The sequence below is a fragment of the Hippopotamus amphibius genome, chromosome 15 (assembly GCF_030028045.1).
Source record: "Hippopotamus amphibius kiboko isolate mHipAmp2 chromosome 15, mHipAmp2.hap2, whole genome shotgun sequence".
Taxonomy (NCBI): domain Eukaryota; kingdom Metazoa; phylum Chordata; class Mammalia; order Artiodactyla; family Hippopotamidae; genus Hippopotamus; species Hippopotamus amphibius.
This window is the reverse complement of record NC_080200.1, coordinates 20,069,716-20,090,197: the sequence shown is the minus strand read 5'-3', so window position 1 is coordinate 20,090,197 and position 20,482 is coordinate 20,069,716. Positions and strand designations below refer to the sequence as shown.

Sequence of the window (20,482 nt, the reverse complement as noted above, 5' to 3'; positions counted from 1 at the left end):
TTATTTGATCTTACTAGATCTTTTTCCCCCTAATGTCTATATGTCCATTTAATTTACCTCTCCCTCATGCTTCTCATATTTCTTTAAATACAGAGCAGAAAGTGGCCATGCCAAAAGGGAAACCCAAATTTATTGGTCCATGGGAAGCTTATGAACTGGAATTTCTGCGTACCATTTATACATTCTTTAGAAGAAAGGTATTCTGATCTGACCAGCTTGAGTGGTAAAGACACATGGCTTAGGAAGATGTTTCCAGGTGAGAAATCCATGGTAGTAAGAGCCAAGTAAGATATGGTGTGTCTGTGACTGTGCATTGTGGAATGAGAGTAGTTCTTAAAGCAGAGGCGCTTGGAATCATGTATTATGGTGACATAATACAGAGACCAGAATTCAGTCAACAGATGGTACTAAGCTGGGGAGGTAAATTCACAGGCACCTTTGCAACAGAATTTACAAAGTGCAAGGAACAACATGGGAGGAGGGATTCTCTGTGTAGTGAAGTTACAGCTGCAGCAAGGAGGCCACCTTATTCCTCAGCATCCCTGACACCATCTCTAATCACTCCCCCTCTTGCTTATTTCTCTGCCTCACTGGCTTCCTTGTTTGGATTTGCACGTGTGGAACCAGCATCCTCCACAGGTCCTTGGCAGTGGCCTTCCCCGCTGCCAGGCACACTCTTCTCCTGATACAATCCTAGCTCCTTCTCTTTCTTTCTTATCTATTTAAATATCACCTTGTTTGCTGGTCTTGTCTGAACCCTCAGCATAAAATAACACCTGCTACCACTTGCCTTTTTACTTGATTTCGTTTTCTTCATAGCATTTGTCACATTCTGACATATCTATAATATTTTATTTGAATATCATCATTCACCATCCTTGGATTGAGGGAGATTTGTTTTTCATCACTCTCTATTTATTCCCTGCATGTGCTTGGAACTTGGTTGGACCTCAATGTATATTCCTCAAATGCAGGAAAGAATTTCTCATTAAAATGATAAATACATCATCTCCTTGGGAATAGGCTGAGAATGGGGACACAGTTTCTAGTCAGAATTGAAACAAGGTATGACCTCAAGGAGAACTTATTTTTACACAAAATATTAAAATGAAATTCTTGAGGGCAGAATAGAAATATTACTATTTCGCTACGTGTTTTATGCAAAAATTAGACATATTTTCATTTTTCCTGGTAGTCACCTTCACCACATGGAACCACATAACAAGACACGAGTTTCAAAATTTCTCCTTCTGGGACTTTCAGAAGAAACAGAACTTCAGCCCCTCATATTTGGACTTTTCCTCTCTATGTACCTGATCGCTGTGTTTGGAAATCTGCTCATTCTTCTGGCCGTCACTTCAGACCCACGACTCCACACACCCATGTACTTTTTTCTCTCAAACTTGTCTTTTGTAGACATCTGTTTCACCTCCACCACCATTCCAAAGATGCTACAGAACATTCAGACACAGAACAAAGTCATAACCTATGAAGGCTGCATCACCCAGATGTATTTTTACATACTCTTTGCAGCACTAGATGATTTTCACCTGGGTGTGATGGCTTATGACCGGTTTGTGGCCATCTGCCACCCCCTGCACTACACAGTCATCATGAACCCTTGGCTCTGTGGGCTGCTGGTTCTGGTGTCCTGGATAGTGAGTGCCACGTATTCCGTGTTACACAGCTTAATGGTGTTGCAATTGTCCTTCTGCTCAGACTTGGAAATCCCCCACTTTTTCTGTGAAACCAAACAGCTTGTCCATCTTGCCTGCTCTGATACCTTCCCCAATAATATGGTGCTCTGTGTTGGAGCTGGAATCCTGGGTGGTGTACCCCTGGCTGGTATCCTTTACTCTTACTCTAAGATAGTGTCCTCTATGTGTAGAATCTCATCAGCTCAGGGGAAGTACAAAGCATTTTCCACCTGTGCATCTCACCTCTCAGTTGTCTCCTTATTTTACTGCGCAGGCTTTGGAGTGTACCTTAGCTCTGCTGCTACTCACAGCTCACGCTCAAGTGTAACAGCCTCGGTGATGTATGCTGTGGTCACACCTATGCTGAACCCCTTCATCTACAGTCTGAGAAATAAAGACATAAAGAGTGCTCTGAAAAGATTCTTTGGGGAGGCAACTTTTATAAAAGGGCCATTTGCCCTTGGACTGAGGAATTGCTCATAACAACATGGCTCACATCCTCAGAGCCAGGTATTGTAACTCTGTGATCAGATCGTGATAATAGCACTTGCTACTTCACTTTATTGCCTGGCATTTCCTCTTCTTCGATTTCAACTTCTCTATACAACTTAAAAAGCATACTTTATTGAACTTTCTGCTCTCTATCACCTAAGTTTTTTTCCTTTGTCACTATTCTACTCTCCCAAATTGATTCAAAACCTTATGTGAAATATATGTAGATTCCTATTCATCTCATGAAGCTTCGTGCGTACCTTAAGAATAAAGTCTTCTGAAATGAAATAATTTATATTGAGTACTTTTTCTTTCATTTTACTAAAAGAGTAATCATGAGTTACGCTGCTTCTAAGAAAAAAAACCACAAACTAACTAGACAGCCAAACCAATTGCATAATTTCATAGGAGAAAAAAATATGAATCTACGGTTTATCTATTTTTAGTTCATCTTACCTTGGAACATCATTACCATACTTGCTCTTTCTGAACATGTGGACATTAACAGACAGTGTGTTTCATAATAGGTCATTTGGTTTTGCTCCCTCATTGTTTCCTGCTCTCTGTTTATTTCAGTGTGCACATTGCCTGCAAGAGTTACTGGCAAAACTGAGCATCACATGCATGCCTCCAATTGTCGTCTATGTGACACACAAATTTGTTTTTAATAAAGGCAAACATTTTAAAACTATTTATTAACTATTTATTTGTTTATGCATTTGGTTGCATCAGGTCTTAGTTGCAGCATGCTCGATCTTTATTGCTGCCTGTGGGGTCTTCCTTGCAGCATGCCTTATCTTCAGTTGAGGCAAGCAAACTCTTACTTGAGGCACGTGGGATCTAGTTCCAGACCAGGAATTGAACCCAGCTCCCTCCATCGGGAGCATGGGGTCTTAGCCATTGTTTTCACCAGGGAAGTCCCTGAAACAGAAATTTTAATAAAGTGCTTGATATTATAAGGATTAGAGTCAGAGAGGAACTTAAGTATGGTGTAACAAAAATTTATGTCAGTTTATTACAATACAAAGTATTTTTTCATGGTGTACATTTACAAATTGATGTTTGTGATTTCAGTGTCTATGTGTAAAGCATTTTACCTTTGGGGTTAAGGATCGTTTGGTGTAATTTACATCTTTCTGCTTCTGCTTGAAAATTTTCATTTTTGCCTACAAATATGATTCTTTCCATTGTTCTAAATGATATATGGTCCTCATTCAAAGTTCTGTCATAACTACTGAATGAGTAGTGAACAAGTAATATAAATGTCATATTTATATGATATATAAGATATATATATTATATATATATATATATATATATATATATAATTTATATATATGTGTATCTCCAAAGTATGGCTCACTAGGGAACTTACATTCTTGTCCAGTCTTGTGATTCAGTCACAAGTTTTGCACAATCATGAATATCCTTTATCCTCTCTTGCTTACCTACAAGGAAACCTCAGTGGAATCACTTTTTAATACAGTCTTGTGAAATAAATTTGGATAACAGGGTAATCATGGCTGCTATTCAAATACCACAACAAATGCCTAGAAAAATGCAACGTTATTATAATTTTCCTCAGTTCTCTTCACTTGGATCATTGTATCATTTAGCTATTGCTACATCACAAGTCATCCCCAAAGCAAATGAATTTATCATCAAGTGGGTTTCTATGATGGGGAGTTGCCCTGAGTTCTGATTGTCTCTCATGGGTCTATTGTCAGCTATGAGGCTCTGCTTTGTGTTTTAAAGGTTCATCCATGATGTTGTGTGCAGTTGTAGTGGTCTTCTGTCTGGAGCCACTTTATGTCAATTTCTTTCTTTTATATATGTAGGTTAGTCTTTAGTTTACAAGAAAAACACTGGATTTCTCAAATCTTAATTGCTTTATTTAAATTTCACTCTTCCTATATCCATATATGACACTTGGCTTTCTTCCTAGTTAGAAGAGCTATTTCCCACCAATTTCAGATGTGACTCAACTACGTGTGCTTAACATACTACCCTAAACAATGCACAACCAGAAGTTTTAATTCTTCCCTAATTCACTAGAGTTAATTACATATAATAAATTTATACTTTTAAAGTATGCAATTTTCTGAATTTCAAAAATTAACAACATAGTGCATTGTTCCCTTTGTGTATAATTTAAAAAGTTGCAAAAAGTTTTAATTCTTTGTAATGTTGTTGTTAATAATGCAAATGCCCTAAGGATTTGCATTATTTTACATATTTCAGAAGGAAATATGAGTAGATAAATTCTAACTTCATTTGGGTGTTGTGAGGAATGAATGATATGTATAGAAATTCTTTACTGAGTCCTCAAACGAGGTTCAATATTAGGAGTCCGTGTACATATTTGTATACGCCTTTCTCTCAAATAAACACACACACATATATGTGCATGTACACAGTCTCATCTGTAATCCCAACCATTGTGTTAAAAAAAAAAGTTGAAAGTCGGAAGGATAGCTGTGAAAGAAACAATGCTTGATTTAACATAAAATAGAAAAAGTGTAGAAATTCTGACAGGAAGAGTTAAAATAGAAACTGTGATCTTAATTTTATTTTTTATTTTTTTAATTAATTAATTAATTGGCTGTGTTGGGTCTTCGTTGCTGCATGCGGGCTTTCTCTAGTTGTGGCAAGCAGGGGCTATCTTCATTGTGGTGTGTGGGCTCCTCATTTTGGTGGCTTCTCTTGTTGCAGAGCATGGGCTCTAGGTCCATTAGTGTGGGAAGACATTCTGGAACCTTTTTGAAACATTGAAAATGTTGAAGTATGTGGGCCGAGCGATGGGATTCAGAATGTCCTGCTTGAGCAGTGGAGGAGCTGAGGGTGCGGGGCGTGGAGACTAATATCACCCTGTTTGGTCCTGAGGGATGGCTGGTTAGCCAAAGACGGGTAAGATTCCTCAGAGGAGGAACAACCTAAGACAGGCACAGCCGCAGAGGGGCCAACAGGGGTGGTGCATAGAGCCTTCCTTATATCACCGTGTTTGGCCCTGGAGGATGACTGGTTAGCCAGAGACGGGTAAGATTCCTCAAGGGAGGAACAACCTAAGACAGGCACAGTCGCAGAGGGGCCAACGCGGGTGGGGCACAGACCCTTAATCCTTTTGAGAGAGGTCTCCTGCCCCCAGGGCTGCTTTGCTCTCCACACCCAGCTCAAATCAGGACCCAGGAGGCAAACAAAGATCATTGCCCCCAGTCATGTGAGGCCTTTGATTGTTTATGGGATTAACCTGGGAGTGTTAGACCCTTAGGCTATGCCGAGAACTCAATAAAAGCAATGTGGGATCAATCAGCAAGGCTCTTGATCCGAGAGGTCTTGAGCCCCCCGGTCCCACTTTTCTCTTCAGTCTGTGTCTGTGTCTTCTTCAAGCTTGCGGCACCCGTCACTCACCTCGAGTCGCCGAGCTGGTCTGGGCACATTAGCTTCAGTAGTTGTGGCACAGGGGATCAATAGTTGTGGCACATGGGCTTAGTTGTTCCGCGGCAGGTAGGTTCCTGCTGGAGCAGGGATCAAACCCTGTCCCCTGCATTGGCAGGCAGAATCGTAACCACTGCGCCACCTAGGAAGCCCCCCTGATTTTAATAATGATGTACTTTTCCTATTTTAAATCATCACAGGCCTCAAAGCCAGAACCAAATTTACATTTAGGCAATGTGAAATTCCCTGTACCAGCTAACGGGGCAAAATATCTATAAACTGACTCTAATTTTCTCCTATTTAAGGTAGGAGTTCAACACAAACTGCCTTTATTTAAGGGAAGTTCATCGATTGTATTGAAAGGTTTAAATTAAACTGAGAGACAATGTATAATTGCAAATATATCTGTATTAGATTCATATTGCTCCTGTAAAAAATTATCACACTCACAGCTTAAAATAAATACCTGTCTTAAAGTTCTAGAAGGTTATACGCCTGAAATCGGTCTCATTGTACTAAAATTAAGACGTCTGCAGGACTGTGCTCCTCCTGGAAGCTCCAAAAGTCAGTGCATTCCCTTTCCTATTTTATTTCTAGTGGCCACCAGCCTTCTTGGCTCATGGTCCTTCCTCCATCTTCAAATCCAGGTGCATAGCATATTAAAAGATCTATATGATTCCAATTCTTCTTCCTCTCTCCTCCACGTTTAGAGGACCATTCCGAATACCTTAGTCCAACCTGGATGATCTGTGCTAATCTTCTTAAATCAAGATTAATGATAAGCATTCTTATTGCATCTGCTATTGTAATTTTCCTTGTTATATCAGCTAGGGTGTTCAAAAGTTTTTGGTATTAGGATGTGGACATCTCTCAGAGGATCTTATACTGCCTACTACAAAGAATTTTTCAGATAGAAATTATTTGATGTCACTCCAGAACTCTTATAAAAATTTAAACACAATTTACATCATGTATAAAGGGAGCAGAAATATTTTCTTTCAAAAGTACATACATGGAAGGTTCTTGGTGAAAATTTAAAACTACTTACACCTGAAACTAACACAGAAGCCCTGCCTTGTTACTCAAACTGTCATCCACAGGCCAGGACCTTCAGCATCAATCACACTTGGGATCTTGTTGAAAATGCAAAGTCCCTGGGACCACTGAGTCAGAACTGCTGAATCAGGATTTGCATTTGAACTATCATCCTTGGTAATTTGTAGGAATTTAGAGAAGTGCTGGCTTAGAATAAATTTGCTCACCTTCTCACTGCTAACTTCTTGGGCAGTAAAATTACATGTATTGAATGCTGGCCTGAACATCACAGGTGTTCAGTAGCATCCCTTCAGACAAGCCAAATATCTCTAGTTGCAAAATCATCTTTGAGAATCACTGCCCCGAGTTTGAGAACTGGAAGCATGCCGAGAGGTTCCAATCAGCACTCCATCCCTTACTTGGTTTAAACTTTTGAGCAGAACTTTCATCCCCTCCAAGTCTCATTCCTACAAAGGAGAATGAAGTACATAGGGGACTACGTTGTAGAATGAACTTCTGTAAAAATTAAGTCAGATAACCCCTATAATGTACTGAGGTAGGCTATGTTGTCTAAAAATTATCTAAATATGTCTCACAATTACCTATATTTTATAATGAGAGACTAAATTACAGCTCTTAACTTGTGATATAAGTTGGAAATACCTAATTGTTTTGGCAAAAGTGTCAGAAAGCCAAGCAGTGTACTGCCCACAGTTTAATATGAAAAGACAAAGTTATTCCACTTATAAAATGGGGAATAATCATTTTTATAGAGATAACAGCAGCTATCTAATCAATGATTAGATGATCCAAGGGACCTAACCAGGAAAGGATCTTCAGTCTTAGACTTTGAGAACTCTTTAGCTTAGGCTTGGATAAGGGGCTGGGAGGTTTCCATTTCTGGATGCAGAAGAGTTAATGAAAAGGAGTGATAAAAACTGAATTCACCTACCTTATAACCTGGTCTCCTAGGAACATAAAATCAGCAGAACAATTTTCCTTTCTGTCTAGACCTGTGTCCCACAGGGAAATCATGTACATAGATGTGAGAGTTACAACAGAAAGATGCCTAGTGAGAAGGTAAAGTGAGCTATAAATCCTCCTCTGCTACAATCCCCTCAGCCTGAGAAATCTTGGACTCCACAGGACATGTTTCCTTTGGAGACCAAAGTCTGGCTGAGAAACTGATCCTTCACTCCTCCTGCTGTCTTGTGGGGACAGAACTTCACTCTCCAATCATCCAGGAGGAATTTGAACTTACACATAGAGACATTTCTCTCAGAAATGTTTCCATCCAGGTGAGTCTGAGAGCCCAGTAGACACTGGGGGAGAGGATTAGAGAGAAAGGAATCCTAGAACATTTATCTGAAGTCACCTTAGAGCCAGTCTGTCCTAGGTCAGATACCAGAGATAACTGTGTATTTTTGTTGACCAGAGAAGCAAACATTGAGCTCAGTAACATAGGCTCAACATTGCCAATTAAATGGTAATAATGGAAGTCCATTTAGAGTAGGGAATGGGAGGCATAAAGTGCTTCCATAAAATGTACAACATAAATCCAATGGTATTATTTATTTACAAGTGTAGAGAAATAGGGTTTTAGTTGTGGAAGGATATTCATTGAAGTGATTTTTTTTTTAAATTTTAAGATGGACATTTTTTACTGCTTCCATATTAATGAGAAAGATGCAGGGAAGATGCAGGAAAATACATTCCTGAAACAGCATTTCTTGAAACTTATATATCACAGTATCTTTTCTCACTCTGGGTATTCACATTAAAATATTTTTAATATGGGAAAATTGGTATGATAAAGAGATTATTTTGCAATTATTTTATTACATGTGAGACTGTATATATAAGGGTAAATCAAAAAGTATCCGCACTCTGGCTGTAGAATTTATAGAATTTTAATGGATCCAAAGTGCATATAATTTTTGACTTTCCCTTGTATAAGTGCAGTTGGTAGCCCTTTAGCTTCTTAATTGAAAATTGTCAGTGAGAATCCATTTTTTTGAGTGGTGGGTTGGGGTATTTGCATTCCTGTCTTTGATTACATTCTTTCAAAAAAGAATTGGAGGTTTGTTCTTTTTCCCCAAAATGATTGTTTGCCATGTATTTCTTTCATGTATATATAACTATATCTGTGAGAATGTTTGATACTATGTAAATTTTGTGTAGTCAAATCTATCACTCATTCATATGGTTTTCTTTGCATTGCTTTCCTCCTTTTTTTTATACTGAAATAATTGAGCTGTCACTCGAATAAAATTTGTCACTTGCAAATCCTTGTTTTACACAAAAATTAGAGTGAATGCTTTCTTGCATATTTAATGCTAATAAATAAACTTTTACACATATTTCTAACTTTTCATTTCATCTTTTTTATTCCTTATTTTTCCTCTTTAGTCTTTTGAGATTAAATGTATTTCTAAAATTGTATCACCTTTGGCCATCATCTGCAAGGCATTCTTCTTTACCATTGGAATAAAAGTCCCCTTCATCTTCTAGAAGTGTGTGTGAATCCAAATATCTTTATACAAGAATAAATTATAACTTGAGAATACCTCCCTTCCCACAATTTTTTTTTAGTGGTTCTTTTCCTTCCCACATTTAGTCTTTGGCAATTTAATATTGAATTAGTGGCCAATGTTGATATCATTAAATTATTACTATTTTATGATTTTATAAGTTAATTACAGATTTTCAGTCAATTTTGTTACATTCAGTTATTTTGAAAGCACTATAATTAACCTAATTTTATTCTCACTGACATTTCCCCATATGTTCTTGGTTTCTTTTAAAACTTCTCTTTCTATATTACATACACATACCCATTCATGCACTTTTCTACCAATGCACGGATAGAATCCTATGCACATCATAGATTCTCTTCACGTTTCAGTGAAATCTTTTCTCTACCTGTTTCCCTTTTTCCTTATTTGTCAATAACACCCCAGGGACTTTTTCCTGTATAACACTGTTTCATTATTTCATTAGCTGTTTTTTTTTAAGCTCTTTATTGGAATATAATTGCTTTACACTCTTGTACCAGCTTGCGAGGTACACCACAGTGAGTCAGCTGTATTTATACATATATCCCTATACCCCCTCCCTCCCACGACTCCCTCCTACCCTCCCTGTCCTGGCCCTCTAAGGCATCACCCATCATCAAGTTGATCTCCCTTTATTATACAGCAACTTCCTACTAGCTATCTATTTTACAGTTGGTAGTGTATATATGTCTATGCTACTCTCTCACTTTTTCCCAGCTTCCCCTTCGACTCCCGCCCTATCCCATGTCCTCCAGTCCATTCTCTGCATCTGCATCTTTATTCTTGCCCTATCACTGAGTTCATCAGTACCATATTTTTAGATTCCGTATATATGAGTTAGCATACGGTATTTGTTTTTCTCTTTCTGGATTACTTCGCTCTATATGACAGACTCTAGGTCTATCCACCTCATTACATATAGCTCCATTTCATTCCTTTTTATGGCTGAGTAATATTCCATTGCTTATATATGTGCCACATCTTCTTTATCCATTCATCTGTTGATGGGCATTGAGGTTGCTTCCATGTCCTAGCGATCGTAAATAGTGATGCAATGAACATTATGGTACACGTTTCTTTTTGGATTATGGTTTTCTCTGGGCATATGTCCAGTAGTAGGATTACTAGATCATATGGTAGTTCCATTTTTAGTTTTTTAAGGAACCTCCAAATTGTTTTCCATAGTGTCTGTACCAACTTACATTCCCACCAACAGTGCAGGAGAGTTCCCTTTTCTCCACACCCTTTCCAACATTTATTGTTTATAGATTTTGTGATGATGGCCATTCTGACCAGTGTGAGGTGATACCTCATCGTGGCTTTGACTTGCTTTTCTCTAATGATTAGTTCATTTAGTTTTTTAAATTGAAGTATAGTTGACTTACAATGTTACATTAGTTTTAGGTGTACACCATAGTGACTCACTATTTTTATAGATTATACACCATAGAATGTTATTATAAAATATTGGCTATATTCCCTGTGCTGTACAATATATCCTTGCAGCTAATTTGTTTTATACATAATAGTTTGTACCTCTTAATCCCATACTCCTATCTTGACCCTTCCATCTTCCCTCTCCTCACTTATGACAGATAGAGGAAGTGTATGGTATCACTTATATATAGAATCTAAAAAAGAAAAAAGAAAATAATCAAACAGACTCACAGAAATAAAGAAGAAACAACTGTTCAATTAGTTTTTGATGCTCCATTCAATTTTGTTTAATGCAGTTGCTCTGTAACTACTATATTTAACCTGGTTTCCTTCTAGCTGTCTTTTTTATTTCATAACTTCATATTTACTTAAATGTGTTCCTATGTAAGTGCAGATATATTCACACACCTTTCTGAAAATAAGAAGTGGAAAAGCAGGGGAAGTCTCTGATGATCAGGATCTTACGTTATATTGGCAAAGTCACAGTACAGTGAAATAAATGTGGGTGTGTGACATAGTGTCCTCGGGCATAAATCATTTGAAGAAAGTTATCCACAGTAAGAGTATGGATATCTATAATGTGTTCAAAGTTTTACAGAGCATGGTCTGGAAAGGTCTTTGTATTTTGGACAAAGACAAGAACCAGGATTAAAGTGTACCCATTGGATATAACAACAACAAAAAAAGAGACAGAAAATTAAACCCAAATCATATCAAATAAACAATGTCCTATAAGAAAACTGAGACAAACTTGCTTCATTCCCTATCAGACCACAAAAAATAGAGAAAGTCAAATAATATGGAAAAGGCACGGGACAAGCAAGTCTTCTCTTGCTTCATATAAGACATACTCAGCTTTTGCTGTATTTGTGTATTTCCTTCTGTGAATTGTTGGTTTATTCCCTTTGCATATTTTTTCTTGGATATTCAATCATTATGGTGTTTCACATCACAAAGATATCACTGCTTCTGTCCTGAGAATAAAAGTATTTTTCTTTCTTTTTTCCCTCCACATCAAGGCGATGTCATGGGTGTTGGAATTTTGCTAAATCAAGGGAGAATTTCCTTTACCACATTTTCTCAGAGAGCATCGAGCTTATTAGATCATTTTCACCCAATGTCCGTTTCGTTTCTCTTTCTCTCTGTCTCTCTCTCTGTCTCTGTTTCTCTCTTTCTCTCAAAAAGGAATTCTAAGTTTATCGGTCCAAGGTAAGCTTATGAACTGGAGTTTGTGGGTACCATTTAAACATTCTTTAGGAGAAAGGTAACTTGATCTGAGCAGCCTCAGTGGTAACGACGCATAGCCTAAGGCAAGTGTTTCTGGGTGAGAAATGCATGGTAGTCACACATCCCAGGAAGTCATGGTGTGTATGTGTACATGCCTGTCAAGTAAGTGCAGTTCTTAAAGCAGAGGCACCTGGAATCATATGTTAAGGTGACATAATACAGAGACCAGAGTTCAGTCAACAGTTGACACAAAGAAGGGGATCTGACATAACACACAGGAAGCATTTGCAATAAATTAATAAAGTGCAAGGAACTACATGTGAAAGGGGATTCTCTGTGTACTGAAGCTGTAGCTCTGGCAGGGAGGCCACCTTGTTCCTCAGCATCCCTGACGCTATCTCTAGTCACTGCCCCTTTTGCTTATTCCTCTGCTCCACTGGCTTCCTTGGCTGGATTTGAACACATGGAACAAGAATCGTCCTCAGGCCCTTTGCAGTAGCCCTTCCCTATGCCAGGCACAAGCTTCTCCTGATAGCACTAGATCCTTTTTCTCTCTTTCTTGAGGTATCTGTTCAAGTATTACTTTGTTTGCCAGCCTTGCTTGAACACTCAGCGCAAAATAACATCTCCTACCACCTGTTCCTTTATACATGGTTTTGTTTTCTTCAAAGCATTTGTCACCAACTGACATATTATGTAATATTCTATTTGCATATCATTTTCTCCATCATTGAATTATGGGATATTTATTTTTAATCATCCTATACTTGTCTATGTGTGCTTGGAACATGGTTGGCACTTGATATATGTTTCTCAGATACGTGAAAGAATTTCTCCTTACAACTGTAGAATATGTGATCTCTTTGGCAATATGCTGAGAATGGGACAAAAATTCCTAAGCAGAGATGAAATGGGGGCATACTCTCAAGGAGAACTTATCTATACATAAAATAATAAAAATAATTTATTGACTTAATGAGTAATGCCCCTTAGTGTAAAAATTAGTTATATTATGTTCTGACACCTTTTTTAAATAACATGATGATGTATTTTGCATCAGTGCTGATGACTAGTGGTCCCCTTGTTGGTATCATTTAGTCTTTTATAAGTTAGTTTCCTCCACAAGTGGAATCTCATCAGCTCAGGGCAAGTATAAAGCATTGCCCACCTATGCATCTCACCTCTCAGTTATCTCCTTATTTTATTGTACAAGCCTAAGTGTATACCTCAGCCCTGCTGGTACCCACAGGTCACACTCAATTGCAAAAACCAAACTGATGTACACCAGGTCACACTCATGATGAACCCATTTATTTAGAGTTTGAGGGTTAAAGACATCAATGGAGCTCAGAAGGGACCCTGTGAAATGGTAGGTATAAATGGGACAACTATCCTGGCTGTGATGAAGTGCCCTTGATTGCATGCATCAAAGCCTTGGAACCAGAAATTGTAGTTCTCTGATCATTGTGGAATAAAATGTCTCCTTTCATTTATTTCCTGGGATTTTCATTTCTTGAATTAAAATTCTCTTTGTAATTTCAGTAACTCCCTTTATTAATATTTCCCCTAAGTCTGATGTACAGGTAGTTTTTGTTATTATTATTATTATTATTATATTTGTACCTTTTCTACTTCACAAACATTTCCTATCTTTGCATCAGAAATATTTGGCAATTGCCATTTCTTCATTGGGTGATATCTCTTTCTTAAGAATAATTTCTTCTCAAATGACATACATAATCCTAAGCAATTTTTTCTAGTTTTCCTGAGAGAGTAGTCATTGCTGTATTATTCATTTAAAAAAATAAATGCAATTCACAACTAAGGTAACTTATATAATTTTATACAAGAGGAAAATCTGAGACTATGATTTTTCACCTTTGTGTAAATCATTCCTTTCTATGTCACATCTTAACTGCTTGTTGTGATAATGTAGCCTTAAATGATAGCATGTGTATAGGTGGGCATTGGATTTTATTCTCTTCCTTAGGATCCTGTCCTCTTACTCAACTCTGTGTCCACAGTGCCTGCCTCAGCAACTGGCGAAATGCTAACCAAATACATGTCAGCATGTGGAGGCTACACAGCAACACACATTTTAAATAAATGTATTTATTTATTTAATCTTATTTATTCAGCTTAATATGGCTTTCAAGTCAGGGAAGGAACTGAACAAAAACAAGTAAAATTTTAAATTTACTTTGTATTACTAAGTAAATTTTTAATTTTTCATGCTATACATCCACACATTGAAGTATGAAATATTGATATCCCTGTGTCAGGCTGTTTTTCACTGGGCTGAAGGATTGTTTGACATGTTTAAGTTGTTTTTTCTTGAATTATCTGCCTTTTGTTTGAAAGATTTCAGTGATGCCTACAAATATTATTCTTTCTATTGCTCTAAACAAAGTATCTGTTTTCTAAATGTTTTAAGATCACTAAATGTTCAGTGACTAACAATATAAATATTATCCACTATTATATATGATATGTAATAAATATATTATATATATATATAGTATGCATTATACACAAGATATATACAGTTGACGCTTGAGCAACATGTATTTGAACTGTGAGGGTCCACTTATTGATCTAATTATTCTCAATAAATCTGTCCTACAGGGACTTCCCTGGCCATCCAGTGGTTAATACTCAGAGATTGCACTGCAGGTGGTGCAGGTTTCATCCCTGGTGGGGGAACTAAGATCCCACATGCTGCATGCTGTGGTCAAAGGAAAAAAAAAAATCTGTCCTATAATAGTACACAGTCCGTGGTGGTTTGAATCAGCAGTTGCGGAATCATGAATATGGAGGGATGACTGCTTAGCTATATGCAGATTTTCGACTGTGTGAAGGGCTAGTGTGTGTGTGTGTGTGTGTGTGTGTGTGTGTGTATCCTCACGATCAAAGGATTACTGGAAAGCTTGAATGCCTGAGCAGTCATTTCATTCCTGGTTACAATTTGTGCAAACAAAAATATCTTCCAATATCCTACTTACCTAGAAGGGACATGTTTTAGATGTTGTAAAAGGCATTACCAAATTATAGAGTTTGCCACTGACTGTCAAAAAAAACACAATAAATTCTAGAAAGGTCTCATTCTTTACATTTAGAGAATAAGCATAAATTGGAATTTCTTATGATTGTTTACAGTTTGTATTTAACTTGGAATATTTGAATTACTATGAAAACTTTTTCCCATACAGGATACCATCACACAAAAATCAATTTGAACTGGATCTTTGATTTGGATTGAATTGTAGTATTCTGATTAAACACTGCAAATGGATTTTCATCATATTTAAACAGGAAGTCTATGCACAAATTGATCCTAACAGTTTTCTTTGTCTACCTAATGGTACCTCTTTGTCGATGTTAACAGGCCTCATATTATTCAAATTGTCCATCATGTACTCATACCATCCCAATATATTCATAGCATCCTAATGTGCAAATACTACATCAGCTCCAGATGGTAGACTCCCAGTAACAGTCCCAGGGGATGAACCATTATCTGCATCTCTATTAGATGCTGCAGGAGTCTCACCAGTATCACCTTGATCCTTTTCATTTCTTAGGTTTTACAGCCCAGTTGTCAACTGGTACCTCCTGTATCTACGTTTTCATTATAGTTAGTCCATACCTGGTATTTAGAAATTCATGAAAAATTTTACCTAAAATATAGCACACTTGTATGTCTGCCTTGACGTCTTCCCTTGCCCTTCCCCAGGCAAGCTCTTCTACATTTCCCTGACCCTCGTCAGAGTCATTTGACTTTTCTTACATTTCAAGCTATTTGATTGCTCTGTGATTCCAATTATCTGAAGGTGTCAAGAAAAGTTATATTTTTGTAAATTTTCTGCCTTTTTGTTGTTAGGATTGGAGATATGGGGTTTCTAGGTTTCTATGCTCTAAGCAGAAACTGGAATTTTCAAATGTCTGTAAGTGGTTTGGAGGAAGAAAAAGAGAAAGAGACAGAGTGAGATAATCTGAGAATTTTCGTCATGTGCAGTAGAAGGTATACTACAAGTAATTCCTCACTATCCAAATCTATGTGATTCCTGAATTTAGAAAAGCAAGAATTATTTCAATTCAAAATGCAAGGTATACACATAAATATTTTGATTATTAGTCAAATGATTTTGAGACTAATGTAGAGTAGCCATGGTTATATATAAAAATATCTTTAAAGTCTCAGGCTTTCTTTTCAGTTTGGAGTTTTTAATTCTCATGTACAAGTCATTTGGAGATGCAAATATGTCTGTCCAGCTGGTAGTTAAGTTAATTATTATTAAGTATTATACATTATTGTATTTTATTAGATTTGATAACAAGCAACCCCCAACATCACCGTGATGTAAAGGGGAAGACTTTTCTTCCTCATCAGAGCATATGCAGGCATCAGAATGTCTGTTGCTCTGACCCAGCTATACTTTGTTCCATGTGTGTCTTCATTCTGGGAACCATGCTGATGGAACAACCCCATGTCAGAGGTGCTGATTCTCCTAGCAGAGAGGAAGCACAAGAGAAAAAGTGGATTATTATACTCTTACAGCTTATCTTTAGGCATTGAGCTTGTCATATCTGATCACATTCTGTTCACCAAAGCTGCCCCATGTCCAAATGCAAAGCCAAACTACAGAGACATGCAATTTTCCTAGGTGAGTCTCATAGAAGACTCAAAACAATGGGTAGGATATGCAGTCCTACTAAGATAATAAGGGAGTGAATCAAGAACTGTGAAAAATAAAACAAATTCTTCTTGAGGCAGAAACAGACACACGAACAGTTCATGTTTCTGTGGACATCAAATATTTGTGAATTATAGGCTGCAGGTCAGTGCTGGACCCACTTCCTATCTAAAGAGATTCTTAGAGATACAATGAGATTAGTAAATGTGGAGCAACAACATAGGTACAACATGCACAAATAGGTGGAATTTATATTCCAAGTTTATACATAAAGAACCAAACACCTAAAAAACAAAAGCCTAAGAGTTTCATTTTCTGTCATGAGACAAACACACAAGAGTCAACTGTAAACTTGAGCACGCAGAAGCTGACCTATTGAGTCCAACATTTCACCACCTAATGTCAGACTTGACATGAATAAGAGGATGCTTGGTGGAGAAGGCTTCACAACACCTGCACCTGACTAGCACTGGACCATAGCCTTGGTACTCAAAGAATGGTCCAATGAGCAACCTGCAGAATCAATATCAACTGGGAGCTAGTTACCAATGCAGAATCTCTCAGCCCACCTTTGATCTGCAAATCAGAATATGCATCTGAACAAGATCCCCAAGTGATTCCTATACATGTTGATGTTGGAGAAGTTCTGATCTAGGATAGTGTTTCTGTTCTCCTCATTGTTGATTTTGTGCTGGATAATTCTTTGTGGTGGAAACCATCTTGTGCAGTATGGGATTTAGGGCGACATCCCTGGCCTCAACCCACTATGTACAGCAACATCTCCCAAGCTATGACAACCAAAAATTTCTGCAGAAAATGTCAGGTGTTCCCTGGCGGCAAAATCACACCAGGAGAGATCCACTGTTCTAGACCATGAGAACTGGAAACATCTTGAGGGAGTTTCAATCAAAGCCAATCCCTTTCTCAGCTCATAACTTAGGGCAGATCACTTAACCCTTCTGAGCTGTAATTCTGCAAATGTAAGATGAGGTTCATAATAGTCATGACCACATAGAGTCGACTTTTGTAAAAATAAAATAAGACAATCCAAATAAAATTATAAATTTTATGCATGGTTTATGAAAATGTGTAAATATGTCTTCTAATTAATAAACTTTTTTAAAGAAAAAGAGTAAATGAGAGCTCTAAATTAGTGTTACAAGCATGAATCTCCTGATTTCTCTAAAGTCACATGAAGCCAAGGATTATACATGGTTTTGTAGCAAAGAACACACCTCTCTCCTGTTGACGAGAAGTTCCCAATGCGCTGTATATATCAGGCAATAATTTGGAGGCCCATGGAAACTAGTCAAGACAGATTCCTCTGCTGAAAATTAGGAGGAACTATTAACTCAAGGTTAGGATAAAGTGCAAGGAGAGTAGACCTCTGGAAGGCAGAAGTGTTCATAAGAAGGAGTAATATGAACTAGATTCACCTGACATCTAACCTGGTCTCCTGGAAACAGAGCATCAGGAGGAAAAATGTCCTCTCTATCTAGACCAGTGTCCCACAGGGAAATGATGTGCTCAGAGGTGAGAGCAACAATGGAAACAATGCCTAATGAGCACACATAAGGAGCTGTAAATATCTCCTCTGCTGCAGTCCCTCAGGTTGTACAACCTTGAGCTGCACAGGACAGGGTTGATGTTTTTGGAGTCCTATATCTGGTTGAGGGACCATGCTTCACTCATTTCTTCTGACCTGCCTGAGAACAGAGCTCCCATCTTCATCATCAACCATCTGGGGAGGAACTCTGATATCTACACAGAGACTTTCCTCTTATAGATCCCAATCAGGTAAGTCTGGGAATTCTACAGGTACTTCAGGAGAGGTTCAGAGAGAATGGAAGTGGAGAATTTTTACCTGAGATCACCTGAGAGCCTAATCAATCTACCCCAGACATAAGATATTAGCCATATTTGTTTGCTAGTTGGAGTAATTAACTTAAAATATATTTTTGTAACATGTTAAAAAGAGAAGTGTCTGGTGGACTTAGCAACACATGGGTCATTGTTGTTAATTAGGTGATGAGAATGGAAGTCCAGTTGGATGAGAATGAGGAAGGAATTGGGAGCATAAACTTGTTCTAGAAAAATTAGAGCATAATAGAGGAGTTTTACAGTTAAAGAAAGAAAGAAATGTAGGCTTGAAAAAATATACACAGTTTTTCAACTTTTTCAAGATGGGATGTATTTAAGCATCGTCCATTTTTTAGGAAGACACACACCTATGGAAGTAGGCAACACGAGTTCTTGAGACATACATTTATTTCACTGTATCTCCTCTCACACTGGGTATTCACATGAAAAAATTGTGTGTAATATGCAAAATGGCATGCCAATGAGCTGTACTTTGTAATTATTCATTACCATGTGGTAGGAAAGCAATGGAGACATTTGTGAGGTAGAAGAAAGAAATCAGCCAAATCTCATCACAAGTGATAATCATTCACTTACTAACATGAAACAACTATGCTATGCTTTTCATTGACTAAATTTGTGTATCAACTTAGAAGCATGCATACCACTATCCCCACTATTTTAATAAGTATATTAACGTTTAGAATGGGTCTGTAGTCTCACTAAGTTCAAAAAGCTTAGTGTTAGATCCGAGATTCAAATAGCGGTTTTCTGATTCAAAGGTTTTGCATTTAAAATCGTGTAGAAAGTCTGTTATCATCTGTGTTTGAAAATCCTCATCTATTGTTGCACATTGCATATTTTCTGTTATAATTGTGGGTTAATTCTATTTGCTCATTTTTCTAGTGAGAAGTTCAATCAGTAACATGTCTTGTCATCATAAAGATAATGACTAATTTTTCCTTTGATAAATTACTTGGGCTACTTTATTAGGTATTCTGGGCATCAGGAGCCTATGACTGGGGTTGGAATGCTGCCAGAACCAAAGAAGCCTTCTCCTTTTCACTGTCTATCAGGGACCACCTTAGCTAATTAGATCTTGCTGGGTAGATGAAGGGGTTCAGCATGGGGGTGACCATGGTGTAGATCACTGAGGTCATCAGACTTGTCCTAGATAATGAAATGCATGCAGAATTGCAGTGTATATACCAAAAGGCTTGTGCCCTAGAACAAGCAAACCACCAAGAAATGGGACCTACAAGTGGATTTTATTTTCCTCCACGTCCTTTCCTTTCTCCTCTCTCACTTTTTTATTGGAACTTCTTTTTTGTACATTTCCTTTTAAAATGTAGCAAAAATGGCCATATTAAATGGAACTCCATGTCCTTGGGAGGCTTGCCAATGTGACTTGGGTACTATTTCTACATTCTTTATGGTAAAGAGACTTTGCTATTGGCAACGTGCTTAATTTTCTAATAATTCTGGCTGAAAGTAGTAAAAGCCAGGGAGTGACAAGCTCAGCAGAGCATAATGTGCTGCATTTGTGTGTGCATGTGTGTGTGTGTGTGTGTGTGTGTGTGTGTGTATATTTAAAGAGCAGTTCTCTGGGCAGTGGTACTTAAGTTTATTGACTCCAAAATGTAACCCCTAAAAGACAAACACTGCAACGTTAACCAACAGATGGAAACAAGGAGGGGATCCATGTCTATTCACAGGAATCATTTACAATAAAATTCAAAGTGTGACAGGAACAGCATGTGAATTAAGGTTTCAGCTGTAGCAGAGAGGTCACCTTGTTCCTCAGCATTCTCTGGCACCAGTCTCACCTCACTCTCCCCATGCTCTTCCTCACAGCACTTGGGAGCCTTTAGAGTCTTGAATTTGGATCAAGTGCCATCCTTTGAGCCTTTGAGCTGACTTTTTTCCCAACAGGGCACACTCGTCCCCCAGATAACCTGGTGTCTCTTCTTTGTCCTCCTTCGGGTCTCTGTTCACATTTCTCCTACTGCCAGTAAAATAAAACGCTGTAATTCACTCTATTTTATACCTG

At 37.8% G+C, this 20,482-nt stretch overlaps 1 protein-coding gene across 1 annotated transcript; it reads left to right on the top strand.

Annotated features, from left to right (window-relative positions):
• Nucleotides 1–1,208: 1,208 nt before the first annotated feature.
• LOC130836326 (olfactory receptor 7A17-like) lies at nt 1,209–2,180 on the top strand. The gene has a single exon (XM_057708379.1). The coding sequence runs from the start codon at nt 1,209–1,211 to the stop codon at nt 2,178–2,180; it is 972 nt and encodes a 323-aa protein (XP_057564362.1).
• The last annotated feature ends 18,302 nt before the right edge of the window (nt 2,181–20,482 follow it).